Source organism: Miscanthus floridulus, chromosome 18, assembly GCF_019320115.1.
Source record: "Miscanthus floridulus cultivar M001 chromosome 18, ASM1932011v1, whole genome shotgun sequence".
NCBI classification, from domain to species: domain Eukaryota; kingdom Viridiplantae; phylum Streptophyta; class Magnoliopsida; order Poales; family Poaceae; genus Miscanthus; species Miscanthus floridulus.
The window spans coordinates 99,519,621-99,539,003 of NC_089597.1; the positions used below are offsets into that span (position 1 = coordinate 99,519,621).

At 43.3% G+C, this 19,383-nt stretch overlaps 1 protein-coding gene across 1 annotated transcript; it reads right to left on the bottom strand.

Annotated features, from left to right (window-relative positions):
* Positions 1 to 1,999: 1,999 nt before the first annotated feature.
* LOC136521698 (DEAD-box ATP-dependent RNA helicase 52A-like) lies at positions 2,000 to 7,944 on the bottom strand. The gene is given in 7 exon segments (XM_066515454.1): positions 2,000 to 2,984; positions 2,986 to 3,063; positions 3,750 to 3,869; positions 3,963 to 4,130; positions 4,451 to 4,693; positions 5,021 to 5,104; positions 7,332 to 7,944. Coding segments are annotated over 7 exon segments (1,815 nt in total). The 5' UTR covers positions 7,887 to 7,944; the 3' UTR covers positions 2,000 to 2,417.
* Positions 7,945 to 19,383: the final 11,439 nt, after the last annotated feature.

Consider the following 19,383-nt stretch of genomic DNA (forward strand, 5'->3'; position numbering starts at 1 on the left):
GAAGCACGCAAACATCTAAAGACGAAATTCGAGATGAAGGATTTGGGTAAGACCAAGTATTGCCTAGGCTTACAACTTGAGCACCGTCCTTTAGGGATTTTAGTGCATCAATCAGCCTATATCCAGAAAATATTGGAGAAATTCAATATGGATAAATCATACCCTAATAAACTCCGATGGTTGTTCGTTCCTTAGAAATAGGGAAAGATCCATTTAGATCACGGGATATTGGGAAAAGATGTTGGGACCAGAGATCCCATATCTCAGTGTCATTGGCGCACTTATGTATCTTGCAAATTGCACCAGGTCCTGATATCGCATTTGCAGTGAACTTACTAGGCTAGGCATAGTGCGGACCCAACTCACCGTCATTGGACGGGAGCGAAGTGTATCATCAGATACCTTAATGGCACAAAGGATCTTGGTTTATTCTTCAAGAAAAATCATGATCCTAGTATGATTGGTTATACTGATGCAGGTTACTTATCTGATCCTCATAACGGAAAATCCTAAACAGGATTTATATTCCTACAAGGAGGTACATCTATTTCATGGAAGTCTTCTAAGCAGACTCTGACAGCGACTTCTACTAATCATTCTGAAATTATTGCTCTATACGAGGCATCACGAGAATGTGGATTGGCTTCGCAGAATGATTAACCACATACAACAGTCATGTGGTATTGGTTCAATTGAATCACCTATAATTATCTATGAAGATAATTATGCTTGTGTTACACAGATGCAATCAGGTTACATAAAGAGCAATATCACTAAGCATATTATTCCTAAACTATATTTATCCCCATGAATTACAAGAAAGCAAGGAAATAAACATCTTGCAAATCAAGTCATGTGATAATCTCGTTGATCTATTTACTATGTCCTTACCAACTTCTATGTTTCAAAAATTGGTACATGGAATTGGTATGCGGCGACTTCGAGATTTGCTAGAATCAGGGGAGATATCTCATAAATGTTGATCTGTACCAGCATCATATTATACTCTTTTCTTTCACAAGTTTTACTTATAAGGTTTCTTGTTAAAGTTTTTAATGAGGTAATATTAACATAAGCATGTGTCATATTTTCTATTTTTCCCACTGAGATTTTTGTGGGAAATATCAAAGACACATATTATCCTCACAACTCATCCATGGTTTTTCCCTGAAAATGTTTTTCATGTGAGTTATCCAAGAGGCAATACCAATAATATGTCGTCATATTTTCTCCTAATTTTCCCACTGAGTTTTTACAGGAGTTTTAGCGACATATCACTTTATATTGCTTCCTCATATTTTTCCTGAAATGGTTTTTGGGAAGTAATCTATATGTCGTATCTCCAATATTTTTCCCCACTGAGGTTATTAATGGGATACCAATGACATAGTGATTTATTTAAATCACAATCATATATGTTATTTTCTCCTTATTTTTCTATAAGGTTTAAAGGAAGTTTTTATAGCATATCTATACATACATATTCCTCAGTTTTTTCCCATAGGGTTTTTCGAGGAATCCAATCATACAGCTTGCATTGATCTCAAAGAAGATTCGATCAAGAGGGAGTGTTGTGAAATGACGCCAGTACACCAACATGCGTCCTTCTACAGATGATCTCATCCGTCCGTACAAGCCGTTAGGATTAGAGATTAGATTAGTAGTTAACTGTAGCACTACGAAGAGGCATGTCCCTTCGGTAGTGGATTGTTCTAGTGAACAGTTACAATTCCCAAGCAGTCGCATCCGTACAACGTCCGTACAACGTGACCCTTCATTTGTATATAATCCAAAGAGATCAATGAAACAGTTAGTTGTTCCCAAATCATTTTTCATTTCATTCACTTTACAATATCCTGAAACCAAACTCCCCATTCCATCTTTCATCAGAGATTGAGAGTACCAGCAAGTACTGGACAGCTCTTGGATAGAATAGCAAAAACAGCAGTGTCACTTGCCACGGTTACAGACAATATCTGAGTAATAATGCATATATATAACCTTCAAGTTCAACCACCAAGTGTGTTCGCATCATCGCAACACTCCCACCACACTGACGCAAGAGTACCAAGTCCTGGACAGATCTTGGATTGAATAGCAAAAACAGCAGTGTCACTTGCCACCGTTACAGCCAATATCTGAGTAATAATGCATATATATAACCTTCAAGTTCAACCACCAAGTGGGTTCCCATCGTCGCAACACTCCCACCACACTGACGCAAAAAACCACCCCCAAGTTCCCCACTCCCAAGCTTGCCCCTGTGCAACAGGGCCATGGCAATGTATATGACAGGACTAGACGAGGGCCGGCAAGGCAAAAGGAACAGAGAAAGACCGACCTACTACAGACGTAGTGCTATATGTATATGTATCTATATATATGGTATGTGCATTAAGGATACGCGTGGGCATTGACTAGTTCCAGCCAGAGGCACTGATGTCAGCGGTGCCCATGGGGTACGACGGGTAGTACCGAGGAGGGGCACTTGATCCGTAGGAACCACCACCGCCACCGCCACCGCCACCACTAGAGTTTCGGCCACCACCACGAGAACCGCCACCAGAGTAGCTGCTGCTGCCACCAGAGTAGCCACCACTGCGGCTGGAATAACCACCACCACCAGAGTAGCTGCCACCACGGCTGGAATAGCCACCACCGTCGCCACCATAGCCATAATCACTGCTGTGGCGATAGTCTCTTCCGCCAAACCCTCCGCCGCCCCTTCGGCCTCTTCCTCCGTAGCGGGACCCTCCGTAGCACGGCCTGTTTGCATACTCCACAAGCCACTCAGGCGCATCCCGCTTCGCCTCTGTCATCAGTTCCAGCAGGCCCTTTGCCAGGGGGTGGTTCGACTCGGTAAAGAAAGCGGTGGCAATCCCAGCCTTTCCAGCTCTCCCAGTTCTTCCGATCCTGTGGACGTAATCCTCGATGCTCTTGGGGAGGTCGTAATTGATCACATGAGCCACGTTCGGGACATCCAGATCCCCTTGAAGCTACATCGGTGGCGACCATGATAGGAGTGGCGCCACTCTTGAAGGATTTCAGTGCGCTCTCCCGCTCCTACAAAATGGGAAAGCACAAACAAAAGAAATTATATACTGAACATGTAAAATATGCATATTAGAATAAATTAGATCAGCATTATACTTCTAAAAGGGAAGCACAAATAGGTTAATTTTGTGCCAAACATAACAGATAAAATGCAGAAAGCATTCACTGGTAGCAACTGATTAAATGGCTGTGCTGAAAGTACCAACAGCATCATATCATAGTAACAGATAACATTTGAATCATGGAATGTTGGGGTCAAAGAAGACCGTGCCAAGTAAAAGCAGCCATTTTCAGTCATAATTAATACAGTTATGATAAACACACAATGATAATCAATTAACGTGACAACTGATTTAGCATTAGTAGCAAAAGATGAATGCCAATATAATACAGGTGGATGAAGTTAGGCAGATTAAATTGTTGGGGCAAAAGAGGATCCATCATCTTCATGGAACATAAATACTGTTTCAAGCCTTCAATGTCTTGTTGAGGAATACAGTTTGAAGCTTTCAGTAACAGTACATAGACCTAGAACTGGAAACAAATGGTCCAGTGCAAGCTTTGTGCTGTAGCAGTGAGGCCAAAGAACAAAAACCACCACTGCAGATATTTTTCTGACTAAAATTGGTGTCATGTTTCTAGGTCTGTAATGTAAGAACCAGATAGGCAATTACTATAGCGAGAAATGTATTCACCTGTTGTGTTCTGTCACCATGGATTGCTGTAGCCGGGAAACCTTTTGTCTGTAGACAATGCCGCAGTGAATCAGCTTCCCGCTTCGTCTCCACAAAGACCAATGTTAGGGGTTGCTGCAGCTAGAAAAATATGCAAATTTACATTAGAAGTTATCGAGCAAGAAATGCCAAACCATTCTGTTTAAATCCAACATAAGAAAAGCTAGCATATACCTTGCTATTGGCCACACCAACAGATTGCTTCTGCAAAAGGTCTATCAGGAAGCCTCTTTTCTCCCCATCATTAACAAACTCAATTTTCTGCTCAATCAGGTCAGTGCTTGACCCAACCCTCCCGACAGTAACAAATATGTAATTGTACAAGAAATCAGAAGCCAGCCTCTGGGAAGAAACGCATTAAGACATCAGTCAAATATGTATCAATGTAACAGCAAATAATTGTAGACTATATCATGACAACCTAAAGACTAACATCCTTTGTGCAGTATAAGATTTAAGTGTTATCCACCTCTATTCAAAAAATGAAGTGCCATTTAGGTGACAGTGTTCTTATAAAAATGCTTGCCCCTTTCGGAGAAAAAATGCATGTCATATAAAGTCCAAAGTTTGCAAGTTATAGGAGAAAACAAGAAAAATATTCAGCTGCCTGCTCATGCTGCTTTACCAAAACAAAAAAGGCCACAGTAAACATATTTCTCTACCTGTATTTCAGGTGGGAAAGTTGCACTGAAGAGCATAGTTTGTCTTACAGACTTTTTTGGCATATTCATCATGTCAACTATCTTTCTTATCTGAGGCTCAAACCCCATATCCAGCATTCTGTCAGCCTCATCCATTACCAGGTACTTAATTGCCTCAAGAGAGATCCGTGATCGCTCAACCATGTCCACAAGGCGTCCAGGTGTAGCAACAAGAAGATCGACACCCATCTCTAGATCACGCAGCTAAAAAACAGCAAGCATGAAGAAATAGAAACCACATCAATATTGTGAAGGCAGGCAATATAAATACAGCGTGAACATTCACAAAGTTATACGGCATTGTCTATCCATAATGCCCCATTCCTAACTGTTGAGTGCGGCATCAAGAAATTGCAGGGACAATGACTTATAAGACATTTTGGTTAAACTTCCAAAAATATGCTCTACTTCTACACTTAACATTGCTATCTGAACATCTGAACTGCTTTACAAATAGACTAGTCTGCATAAATAGACAATGAAACAAGGGTTGTAAAGAAAAAGAAAAGCATGCAAGAAAGCAGCAACCACCTGGTTATACATCGGAGTCCCCCCATAAGCTACCACGACTCTGAGTCCCGTTTGGAAAGAAAACTTCTTAGCCTCCTCGTTAATCTGAAATATAAAACCAAAAGGCACTAAATCCAATCAGAAGTAACACTATATATAGGAGTCAAGCATGAATTGCTTCATCAATCACCACTCAACGCCCTTGAAACAGAGGAAAATATATAAGAGCCTGTTTGTATCTCTGGAATTGGGTTGAATCATAATCATATTGTTTGGACGGTCTATTTGGCTCTGTTTTATACTAAAATGGCAATTCTAATCAATTCTAGTGATGCCCAATAGACCAATGTAAGATTCGTGATTTGAAAAGTGGAAAGTCCAATTCCATTTTATTCTACTATTTACTCGCCTGTTGCCCCTGTCCTTTGAAGCAACGACATGTTCCTGGTAGCCATTGGACAACCACAAGTCCACAACACCGTAGGAGCACTAGCGAGCATGGCTGCTCAAATATGCTGGAAAAGCATTCCAATTCAGGGCACCCAAACGGGCCATAAAAGGAAACACACGCCAAATTGAACGACCGAGTACATCCTCATGCACAAATATCAACACAGAACTACAGATTTATATTAAATAATGACCAACAAAACCAGCATTCTTGCAAGGATGACATATTGAAAGTTACTACTCCCTTTAGCTTTATCTTAGGTCAACTTATTTATCTTCGACAAAGTATATATAAAAATGCACTAACATCTATAGCATCGAATTGGTTTCATCAAATACTCCATGTTTTGATTGTGCATTTATTTAAACTTGTAGGTGGTAATATTTTTTTTCGAGAAGTTTGAATTAGGACAAATCCAAAGTAAGCTATAATTTGGAATGGGGGGTAGAAATCTACACGCCGAAACTGCAGTTGTGGAAAATAGCATTAATCATAGGAAAGAGCATGCATTCACATGTGCAAATTCACACATCGACGGTCCAGATGAATCGAGATAATTACACACAAGACCTGATTTAAGGAGCAGCTAAACATGTTATGTACTCAAATTGAAGGACCAGAAACATACTCAAACTGCATGAGGCCAATCCTAAATAACAAAACATGTGCAGTGTTTTGTGGACAGCAATTCAGCAAGTAGTGATTAATAGGTACTTTAATCAACACACTGAAACAAGCAATCCTCAAACCAATGTCAGAAATTTAAAAAAGGAACCTGACACAGCAGATTTCACCTGTCAGAAAACTGCAATCGACCTGTAGTTTTTGACAGGAAACTACAATCATATGACTAATGCTTCCATGTACAATTGTGCAGAAACATTTCTAGCATGCTAGGATGGATTATAGAACATGTCAGATGATAAGTTGCTCCAAACGGCCGAAGCAAAGCATACAGCAATTAAAGTGTATCCTTCCATCAAACTCTAGTGTATCGGTAAGAATCAAACCAACTCATATCAACTCTGTTCCAAGTAAAACCATACGTGGCAGGGTGGGTAGCTAGCTCATCAAAACAAAGTATTCAGACAGAGGCAGTTAATTATTTCAAATTCTCCAAGGATATAAAATCTCCTACACAGATCAACTGAACGCAACCCAGCCCAACAATCAGCATTGTAAAAGACACAGATGAAAGAAGATACAAATGTAAAAGACATCCACATTGTACAAGACAGCATTGTAAATGTGTGCCCCATAAAACAAAAAGGAGAAAGTATAAAATGGTACAAATGTGGAGAAATCACACTTTTTACGAGAACACACAATCTACGAAATCAACACCCCAACAGATGCTGTTAGCAGAAGCAATTAAGCCTGCAAAAAAGCAATGATATCCCAAGCAACGTTACACAATCTACATTAGGCAGGTGAATGCGCAATTCGTCCCTGCGAAACCGCGCAATATTCAAACAAGGTTAGGAGGCAAAACCCCAATTCGCGAGGGTACCAACTCGCACACAGACACACATGCATTCTGCAGAGCGCAGGCAGCAGCCACACTGCCCATCGTCCGCGCACATCCGCATACGCACAGCACAGCTACGGAAGCGGGCATGCACGCCACGCGACACCCAGGACTACAAGGACAACAACAGCACGGAGATATCTACAACACCTTCGAACAAAGGAATACACGAACGAACAAGATCTACGACTACCTTCGAACAAGTAGGGATACACGAACGAAGAAGATCTACGACTACGAGCCGCGCGGTAGCATGGCGTCCGCGCACGGCCGCATTATTGACGGCGCCAGAATCCGCCGCACCGCATTCCAAACAAACGGCGAAAAAGCGAGATGGCGCGTCGAGCCTTTACCTGTGCTGCAAGCTCTCTGGTGGGCGCGAGAACGAGTGCTCGTGGCTTGGCGACGCGATCGAACGAGCCCCTGTCCCGCCGGCCGTACCCGTACCGTACCCGCTCCCTCCCTCCTCCCGCCGGCGCCACCAGGCCGCTCACGACGGGGAGGCAGAAGGCGGCCGTCTTCCCGGACCCGGTCTGCGCGCACGCCATGAGATCCCTCCCGGCCATGACGATCGGCATGGCGTAGCGCTGTACGGGCGTGGGGTTGTCGTAGCCGCAGCGCGCCACGTTCCGGAGCACGGCCTCCGCCAGCCCGGCCGCTTCGAACCCGTCGGCGGGGGCCGGCGCGCCCTCCCCGCTCACCTCCACCGGGATGTCGTACTTGTCCAGCCGCCTCTCCCCGTCGACACCGATCTCGAGCCCATCCACCGCCTCGGCGAGCCCGCCCACCCCCGGCACGCGGTCGCCGCCTCCGCCTCCGCTACCCCCGCGAGGAGAGGGGGCGAGCGGCTCCGCCCTGCGGGAGCGGACCGGAACCGTGGCCCACGGGTCGCCGCCGTTCGACTTCATTGGCGGGCTCTTCAGCTACCACGCACCCACTAAAACCCCAATGCCTTTTGGGAAGAGGAGCGGAGGGGAGGGGAGGGATCACCGGGACGGCAGAGACGCAGTGTGTGTATATGTAGCGGTGTGAGGGGAGTGGTCGGAGAGCTCGCTGCATCCGGTCTATGGCTCTCTCGTAGACGCTCACCGTTGGATCGCGGGTTCCGCGACAGACGAGTGGTGGAGATTCGCTTGCACAAAGCGGGGGATCGGAGTGCGTGCACGTGGTGTATGGACTTGAGGGCGTTTTCTGCGTTGGATGGGACGAGGAGGTGGCGGTGTACGGTGTTTTGGTGGACGTGGCGCTCGGGCTTCCGGCGTGAGGCATGGTGTGGAGCCCACCGGCTGCTGCTCTGACACTTGGAGCGCGAGGTCTACGCCTACTGTACCTATGAGCTCTCTACCCGTCCAATCAGAGGCGAATATGCGCGGGTACGGCGTGGGGGTAGCATGTGCCATCGGTGCGTGCTGTGTACACTGTGCACACCTGTTTTGGTTCCTTGGAAACCAAGGAGACCGGAGGGAGGTTCTCCACTTTTGCCGGAGGGGCGCTAGTGTGCTAGTACCAGACTACCACGCTACGATTTTGAATCACGGCGATATACTTCCCTGCGTAGAAAAAAAAAATGTAATCTCGCTTTTCGATAAGTATTTGAAATTTGATCAAAGTTGTATAAAAATGCTAATATTTATACTACACAATAAGAATCATTAAATTAATTATGAAATATATTTTATAGTAAATCTAGTTGGAGATATAAATGTTAATACTGGCTCTGTTCGTTTCTCTTATCATCCGTACTTTTCAGCTTGTTTTTTCAGTCGTAACAGTATTTTTCTCTCACAACAAATCAGTCGGAACAGTGTTTCGGCTTGTTTTTTCAGCGAAGCGAATGGGACCACTATCCGCTATAAACTTGATTAAAATTAAACTAGTTTGACTTGCACAAATGACAAATCTCATACTTACATCCTCTTATGGACGAAGGGTGTACGTGTTTATCTCATTGATCTATTTTAACCTGGGTACTAAGATACCAAAATGGGTTTATATTTTCTGACTCTTGGCTTATTTCTTTTCTTTTTGAATTTTCAATCAAGTAAAGGGTATGTTATTCTGCTCCATGATGTTTTCTCGTCCAACAAACCAATGATGTTTTTCTAATGACCGTTGGTTTATACGATGACCTTATCTTGGTTCATCGTTCCAATAATTGTGTCATTTCCCTTTACCAAAAGCACTTTATCCAATTAGGTCATGACAATGTACATGAGAGCAGACCGTGTAATACCATATTTGTTCTCGAGGAAACAAAAGTTAGTGTGCATATACAAGAAAAACTTGAAGGCAGTACCACCGAATTAGGGCATGATTGGTTTGCGTCCAAAATTTACATACCAAAGATTTGGTAAGCCAAAGTTAGATAAAAGAAATTGACATAGATTTGGCAAGCCAAATCTAAGAAGTTAACAAGTTTTGGTAGCAAACCAAATAATAGCAAAAATCATGGCTTACCAAATCTTTGGTTGGACATATTTTAGAAGCCAACCAATCAGGCCCTTAGTCTCCCATTGCTAGCCAACGCTCCTAATTGTCCTTTCAGTAGAAAAGATTCTTTTACATGCACCACAGAAACACATGATTGGGTTTCTCCTTGTACACAAGATGAATCAAGCTACTCTTCTGCTGTTTGTCTTAGGAGCTAGGAGGCAAAGGCATCAGTGACCTCTTGCAAGCTAATTTGATAATATGCGAAGCTACCAATCATGATGGTATGGACAATGCATGTCAAGGTGGAGGCTTAGCCTATAAGCAAGAGTGTAGTGTTGGGATTGGCCATAGAAGCAACAAAATTATGTGATGTGTTTGTGCAATTAATATCTACTTTTACTTTGTAGTACTTATGATGAGTGTATTTTGGATTCTTATGCTATTCATTAATTAATATAGATAGCACTGGACTTTGAGAAAGATAGTTATATGAAATTCCTTTAATTCCTAACGGGACAAATCCTTTAAACAAAACAGTAAAAAGAGTTGCCAAGTGTTCAGCACGTATTGCGCCGTGGCTGGCGCTTCCCTGTGTTTGGCTTTCCAACATGGAGCTTCGATGCTAGATGTAACACCCTAGGTGTTAAGCTTGCATAATTTGACTTGCATTGCATGAGCATGAGCATCGAGCATTCATATATAAGCTTTTACAATTGAAACATATGATTGAAACATGTTTGTTATTTTATGATTCTTTGTATATATGTATATGAGCATTATAAGTCTCCCAGTGTTTTACAAAATTTTACTCGATTCCTTTATGATTGATGCATTAGGTTATATGAGTTGATTGGAACCACTTGATGCTTATGATTTCCTTGTCTAGAAATACTCCTTTAACCCTATGTAGGTCCAGGATCGAATATATGCTTAGCCATGCTTAGATCGGTAGAAGCACGGTTAGCTTATTTGCTATCGTGGAAAAGAACCATGGGGTAATGTAAATCGAGGCCGGACGTAGTCTATGGTAGGTTGACTCATGTGATTTCGTCTGTGCTGATTAAGGACCGTACCGTTGTTGGCACTTTTGACAAGATTGAACGCATGCCTATCACTTAGCTGGCCGGATAACTCGTTCCGACTGTGAAGCCGAGTATCTCAACTCAGGCCGGGCCCCGCTCTGTAAGAGTGCGCACTCTGGATGGTAGTAAGGATGTACGGGGAAGCCAGACATGAGCCCAAGGGCAGGATAGTCCTGAACGGCCTGCAGTTGGTTGTCCCTGATTGTGCGGCGCTAGGCGAACCCACGACATGTGGACTTGAGTTATACCAAAGGTGACCTAAGGTGACCGTTGATCTGGTCCGCCTGGGTTTGTGTTAGGAATAAATTCTCAGCTGGTTGAAATCAATTCGAATCGCCATCTCTCTCGGATAGTGAGAAACTTGGCTAGCCCCAACATCGTAGTAATTGTATTATGGAATATAATGGTTCGGATAAACATGGAATTACTATACCTGCTATGGTTACTATTGCATGCTCTTAAAATGATGTACCACATGTTTGGCACATGATAGTTGCTAATTTGGAGATGGATAGTTATAAATAACTTGATAACGGAATTATAAGTGTATAACTAAGTTAATCGCTTTTTATGCAAATGTTGTCAAGCTATCTCCACTTATACAGTCGTGCATAATCCTTGGAGTCAATTTATTTCTGGTTTATGACGGGTAAGTCTAGCTGAGTACCTTCTCGTACTCAGGGTTTTATTTCCCATTGTTGCAGATGGCACAATTTATCATGGGTATTGCAAGAGTTGCTTCTATCCCGCTGTGGATGAGGAGTAAGCCTTGGGAAGGCTTCTTTATTAATCCCTCTACATGCTTTTGTGGATTGTGATCGTATGTTGGCACTGTATTAAACTATGTTGGCAAATGCTACTTTCAAACTTAATTTGATTCCGCTAGTATCTATCAAACTTGGTTTGTAATAACTTTGTTTCATACTCTGATGATGGAAATGTATCTACAAACTTTTTGTAATATGCACTGGTGCAGCAAGGCTTTTTGCTCCCGATTGGGAAACCCCTTTAGTCCCAGTTTCCCAACCGGGAGCACCAATCCGGGACTAAAGGTACCCTTCTTTAGTCCCGGCTTGATGCCCGGGACTAAAGGGGGACCGGGGGGACCTTTAGTCCCGGTTGAAAACACCAACCGGGAGTAAAGGGGGCCTCCAGGCCTGGCCAGGGACCGCCACGGGGCAAGACATTGAGTCCCAGTTGGTGTTACCAACCGAGACTAAATGTCCCTCTCTTTTTTTCTTTTTCTAGTTTCTATTTTTGGTTTCTTTTTTCATTTAATGATTAGTTTTGATATTAAAATATATTTTCGAATACGCTACTAATAGTAATATATATGTGTACTTCGCACGCGTAAGTTTTCGTTCGAACTTTGTACATAAATAACAAACAAATATACGCGTACATGCATATATATATGATGATCATATATATACACACGTTATTTTATGTACATATAATATGTGCATACATACATATATATATATATTACAAAGGTTTGATATATAAATTGTTTATGTCCTTAGCAATTCACTCCTCCAGATTTGGCATCCACGTTTCGTTCGGGTCGTTATTGTAGAACTCGTCGTTGGGGTTGATGACCTGGTCATTTAGAAATCCTGCTATAGTCTCTCGAATTGCTTTAAGTTGGTCAAGTCGTATGACTCTTTCCCTCAACCATTTAGTCTTCAATAAAAGTTAAAGGAAAAAGTATTAATATATATATATATGTGTGTATTGCTTATGTAATTACTTATACAAATGAGAGCAATAAAGAAATTGTAAATATACTATCGAAATAATATAAAGGAAAAAATATTTATATACGTACTTTGAGTTGCTCTTCAGGAGTTCTCTTTGAGTACGCCATGATGAACTCGCAAACATAGTATCCGCAGTAGTTGTTACCCTGCTCCTGCCTTAGAACCCACTTTTACGACAAAAAAATCAATTAGGGTGAATTGAAATCATCATATGGTGTTAATTGAATATAAATGTGTAGTTATAGTACTTACTTTGTGTGCGATTACACCAAGTGACGCTTTGCAATGTTTCATTTTTTGTTCCTCAATGAACATTTTTCAAACCCTGCTCCCAATAAAATAAAAAAATAATTTAACCTTTAATAATTATTGAGTGATCAGCGCCATTATATATATATATATGTTGTTATAGAGAAACTAAATTAGTTACCCTTGTATAATATCTATCATATTCTTGATACTCCGTTTGCGATTTTCTCAACGAGTCTAAGATTTTCAATCTACTATTGGCCATATCGATGACCATCAATATCCAGTGATTGCTGCATAAACATATATATATATATATATATATATATGTGTGTGTGTGTGTGTGTGTGTGTGTGTGTGTGTGTGTGTGTGTGTGTGAGAGAGAGAGAGAGAGAGAGAGAGAGAGAGAGAGAGAGGTAACTAGCTAGTAAGGAAATATTGATGTCCCATATATATGATCGACATTAATTACTTATAATAACATTCACTTGAAGTTGTACGGGAAGAGTATCTCCTTCTTGCCGCGTTGGTTCACTAAGAAATTCATGAGATTTCTCTCAGGTTGAGGCTTATAATCCTTCGGAGGGTTAGGGTGTTTGTATATGACATACGGATCAACGAACCCAACATCATTATCCTTTCTCTTTCTAAGTTCTGTCATCTCATATCTGCATACATGAAAATTGTGAATATATATATTATGAATATATAATAAAGAAATTGTGAATATAGTAGAAAATAATCACACTTACAGACAATAGCAGCTAATGAGACTTTTGTCGAGAGAGTCCAGGTGGCATAGTTGGTGTAATTCTGGAAGCTCGACATAGATAATGTCATTGCCACGGAAGTAATGGTGGTTTCTAATTCTGACAGAAAGATAGATTTGTCCCGCATCAGACGCCGACATGTACCACCCGTTTAGCAGGTACATTTGCGTACCCAGTTCACCTAATTTCTCTGGGTTGTATAGACTCTGGCCTGGTACAAATTTCTTGTAAGGATCCACTTCAGGAGCAGATGGTCCTTCAGCGAGCACTTCGGCAAGGTTCAAACCAGTGTCCTCATAAAACCGAAGAAACGACTCATAGCCGCCTACCTCCTCCACTAAGTTTAAGTTTGAACCATATTCGTTAGGAACGACAAAGGGGGGATTGATTGTTGCGATTGTTGTCCGAGTTGTGCAACACCTTTCCCTACTCTCTTCTTTTTTTGCGCCGCCTCATATGACTTGGTGAGAGAGCGGTCATAGTCCGATATCGGTTGTTTCGCGGCGCTCTTAAGAGAATCCCGTTTTTTTTGTTCCAACTTCTTTCTTAGCTGATCTGGAGGTAGGAAGAAGTATGATGGCTCCGGGTTCTCCCTCGCTCGTCGTGCCTATTTTGCACCTTCAAAGAAATCTGTCACTTCTTTTTGTACTGCATCCTTTAATTCCTAGTTCACTTTTCTCATAAGATAGTTTTTGGGGAATAACTGGATGAGTATTTGCTTTCTGCTTCTTTGCCGGCGGGCAGGGCAACGGCTTCGTTTGCGGGGCGGACCTCTTAGGGGCTGGCTTCCTTAGAGGCGGGGGAGGCATTGGAGACCGCCTTGGAGGCAGTGCAGACTTTGGAGGCGGCGGAGGCGTTGGAGACCTCGGCGGAGGAGTTGTGGACTTCCTTGGAGGCGGCGGAGGAGTTGGAGATGGTGGGGATGCAGCAGTGCCTTCGAAGGCGTCATCATTGCCCTGAGCACTATGATGGTCGGGAGAAGCAACAACTGGACTTTGGTTGGCGGAGGCCCTGCTTTGTGAGTACAAAAAATAATGAGATATAAGTAAATGCTTATTATTAGTCATGCCCATAGAAAATTATCAAAAAATTGTTTTGTTAACTTTTGTCCGCACCTAATGTCTGCTGGCGGTGGAGCAGATGCCCCCAGGGATAATGATGTAGCGCTTGCGCCATAGTATATATGCCTTCTCTGCTTCTCCTAGAGTCTTCTCTCCATCACCTCTAGGAATGTCAAGAGCTAGATCCTCATAACCTTTGCTCACTTTATCCACTGCGACCCTAGCATATCCAGGTTGTATTGGTGCCCCATGGATTCTTGGTGTCTTGGTAGGGTCTGGAGGAGTAAAAACACCGACAGTGACCTTGATTGTGTCATTCCCCCTTGGAACATGTAGCTCAATTGATGTCATTGGAGTAGTGACATCATCCACGGGGAAGCGCAGCGCTGCGTCATCTTGCTTTGGCAGCTCAGTGGAAGCGCAGCTGCTTTTCAACTGACCAGGGGGCTAATATTAACATTCATTCCTGGCTCTGAATGCCTGCCTCTGGGCACTCATTGCTATCTGCACTTGCTTTCTGATTTCTTCCTGCATTCTTGCTTCCATTGCTTTTTCTCGCTCCTTTGCTTCAAGCACCATTTCCTCCAACATTGTCACCCACGCTGCTTGCTCCTCCTTGCTTCTCTGGCGGCTTCGGTAGGTTTCCCTGTCATTAGGGAAACCATGAACCCATGGAGTGTTGCGTCCTAAGCCTCTGGTTCGGCCAGTGTGTTCAGCAGTCCCGATGGCATACGTCAGCTCATCCTTCTCTCTATTGGGCTTGAACACACCAATCTCTTTAGCTTCTATAGCAAAAGCCAATCGGCGTGCTGCTGTTTCGAGTTTTTGCCCATACACTGCCAGACCGGTCTATGGGTCGAGTCTTCCCCCATGACCGAAAAACCAATTCTTCGAGCGTGGGGGCCACTTGGCTGATTCTGGTTCGATCCCCTTGGCAATAATGTCCGCTTCCATTTTTTGCCACTTCGGAATGGCAGTATCGTAGCCACCTGATCCCATGTCATGGTGGTATACCTTTTTTGGGCATTCTCTTGGTTCCTTCTCACCCGTGCCTCACCCTCTGCTGATGTCTTGTACTCTACGAAATCATTCCAATAGGGCCTCTGTTTCGAGATCGGGCCCGTAGCAGTATTGAAATTCGGCTGTTTCGTTCTTCTTGATGTATGTGTTGTATAGGTGTTTCTTCCAAGTCTGGAATTGTGTGGCCATCTTCTTCATAGCCCACGATCGAACTAGCTCCTTCAATTCATCATCGTTGATATCATCATAATCATCCGCTTGCAACGTGAAATGGGCAAGGATATCATTCCTAGAGCAAATTCTTGTCAACATCAGAGACAAACTAACATCAGGCTCGTTGATCTTTTTCTTCCATTCACTAGATACTGATAGAATTCTGTCCCTTACAAGGTACCCACAGTGTTCCACGAATTTCCTTTTATGTGGACCAAGTGGTTCGCCTGTCTCGATGTTGAATTCCGATATTATGTACCGGCCCTCCAGTGGTTTCTTCGGTCCTCGAACATTTTTGCTCTTCGCCGTTGTGGTCGCCGATCCAGAGGGCTACATATAAAAAAATAATAAATAAATATCTTTTGTACACAGAAATATATACAATATTCACATATAATATATATTTAGTATATATACCTCGCCTGTATTTTCTTGCAAAACATTTTCTTGCTCATTTTCAAGAGCTAGGTATTGACTTCCGTCATCAACATCCTGCTCACCAGCATTGGCAATAATATTCATCATTTCTTCCTCCATGTTGTCTCCCGGGGCAGCCATATCTAACAAATTTAACAAAATTTAAGTCACATATATAAACAAGTCATATATATACAATAAGTCATATACAAATTTATCTAAGTCACATATATATAAACAAGTCATATATGTAAACAAGTCATATATGTACAATAAGACATAAACAAAATAAATCTAAGTCACATATATAAACAAGTCATATAAACAAGTCATATATATAAACAATTCATATATGTAAACAAGTCATATATGTACAATAAGTCATATACAAAATAAATCTAAGTCACATATATAAACAAGTCATATAACAAGTCATATATATAAACAATTCATATATGTAAACAATCATATATGTCAACAAGTCATATATGTAAACAAGTCATATATGTAAACAAGTCATATATAAACAAGTCATATATGTAAACAAGTCATATAAACGACGAATTCGCCCTAGCGAGAATGACGAATTCGCCCTAGCGAGAACAACAATTCGCTCTAGCGAGAACGACAATTCGCTCTAGCTAGGGCGAATTCATCGTTCTCGCAAGGGCGAATTCGTCGTTCTCGCTAGGGCGAATTCGTCGTTCTCGCTAGGGCGAATCTTCGTTCTCGCTAGGGTACAACAACGGGGCAGCGTTGCTCTGCAGGTATACAACAACGGGCGCGTTGCTCCGCATATACAACAACGGGGCGACGTTGCTCCGCATACAACACAACGAGGCGGCGTTGCTCCGCATACAACACAACGAGGCGCGTTGCTCCGCATACAACACAACGAGGCGGTGTTGCTCCGCATACAACACAACGACGGCGTTGCTCCGCATACAACACAACGAGGCGTTCCTCTGCATATATCACATACAAACACATATCGACGTACGTAGGGGTCGGGTGACGATCGACGTACGTAGGGTCGGCTGATGGGCGGAGGCGGTGATGACGAGGCGGTGTCGGTGGCTGGCCGGTGGCGTCGGTGGTGGCGCGAGCGTCGTGGCCGGCCGGGCCGGGTGGAGTCGTCAGGGCCACGCGCGGCGTCAGTGGCGGCGTGGCGTCGGCGCCAGGGCGTGGTGTCAGGGGCGTGGCATCGGGCGTCAGGGGCGGCGTGCGTCAGGGGCGGCGTCAGGCATGGCGCGGCGTCAGGGGCGGCGTGGCGTCGGGCCGGGCTGTAGTGTGGCATCGGGGCCGAGCCGTTGGGGTTGTGGGGCGCCAGGCCAGGAGTGGTCGGGGGGGGCGGCGCGTCGGTGAGCGCGCTTAGTCGGGCGTGCGACGTCGGGGCGGTGGGGCAGCCGTGTGCGTGCGGGTGCTCGCGAGGTGCGGCGTCGGTGGGGATCCGGACGAGCGGCGGCGGGTCTGTTAAGGCTTGGCTCAGCGGTGGGGAGGAGGAGAAGAGGGCTAGGGCGGGCGCTGAGGCTATATAAGGGAGAGACCTTTAGTCCCGGGCGCCACCACCAGCCGGGACTAAAGGCACTTTAGTCCCAGAGCCCTGTTAACGCCCAGGGACTAAAGGGTCGCACCTTTAGTTCCCGGCGTGGTGGTGGCGCCCGGGACTAAAGGTTTTTGGCGGGCAGCCAAACTGCAGTTTTGCCTGCCCGCCAATTCATTAGGATTTTAATATATTTCTTTTACACAATGATAAAAGGATAGTTAATTGCACAGAAAATTAAATAAAAGACAATAAAAATATTTTAAAAAATATAGATTCTATTTTGCTTTATTGCACACAGGAAAATTATGTGACCTAAAGTTTTAATTTTTTTAACAAGTTTTAAAACACAATATAGTGTTTAAATTACTATTTCGATAATGCAAAAATATAGTGTTTAATTAAATTCAGAAAAACTCTTGTGTTTCGACTGGAAATTTGTTTTCACATCATTTGAACGTGACATAATCCCACCATCAAACATAAATTTGTTTTCACATCATTTCAACGTGACATAATCCCAACATCAAACATAAATTTGTTTTCACATCATTTCAACGTGACATAATTCAACATCAAACATAAATTCACAATTATTACATAATATCTCTAATACACACTATTGAACATCAATATATATATCAAGCGGGCACAGTAATGAACTTCTTCTTGACGTATGTCCCTTGGTTATGATCGCGCCGTAACCATGGAGTGTCCTCATCGTTTAGCTAGATGCTAGGGTCTTTGTTCACTGTGAAGGGTGAAATTCGGTCATCCTTTTCATAATCTTCTGACATGTCTGACTTGTCTTCGATTCCGATGATGTTTCTTTTTCCTGAAAGAACTATGTGGCGCTTTGGCTCATCATTGATTGGGTGGTTGTCGTTTTTCCCTCTCTTCGGTTTTGTAGACATGTCCTTGACATAGAACACCTGAGTCACATCCTTCGCAAGGACAAACGGTTTCGCCTTTGTACCCAATATTGTTGAGGTCCACTGTTGTCATTCCATACTGGTTGTCGACTGCTACGCCGCCTCCAGTCGTCTTTACCCACTGGCACTTGAACAAAGGTACCTTAAAATGAGATGCATAGTCTAGTTCCCATATCTCCTCTATGCGGCCATAGTATGTTTGCTTGTTCCCACTAGGGTCGGTGGCATCTATGCGGACACCACTGTTCTGGTTGGTGCTCCTTTTATCTTGTGCTACTGTGTAAAATGTATTCCCATTTATCTCGTACCCTTTGTATGTGAGGATATGCCACGATGGCTGCCTAGCCAACAAATACAGCTCCTCATCAATACTCTCATCACCCTGACATTCTTTTCGCAACCAGTCGCTGAAAGTTTCCATGTGCTGACGCGTAATCCATGCTTCAGACTTCCCTGAGAACTCAGATCGGAGGAGGTTCTTGTGTGTCTCGATATACGGATCTACCAAGGAGGAGTTCTATAGAACTGTGTAGTGTGCTTTATTGAAATAATCATCACCCTTACCAATATATGTTTTCTTCCCTAGTGTCCCCTTTCCACTTAGTCTCCCCTCGTGTCGCGATTCAGGAACACCAATCGGGTTAATATCGGGAATGAAGTCAACACAGAACTCAATGACCTCCTCTATTCCTATAGCCCTTGGCGATGCTTCCTTCTGGCCGAGCACGGTTGTGAACATATTTCTTCAGGATTCCCATAAACCTCTCAAAGGGGAACATGTTGTGTAGGAACACAGGACCGAGAATAGTAATCTCCTTGACCAGATGAACTAGGAGGTGTGTCATGATATCAAAGAAGGAAGGAGGGAACACCAACTCAAAGCTGACAAGACATTGAACCACATCATTCTGTAGTTTCGCTAGAT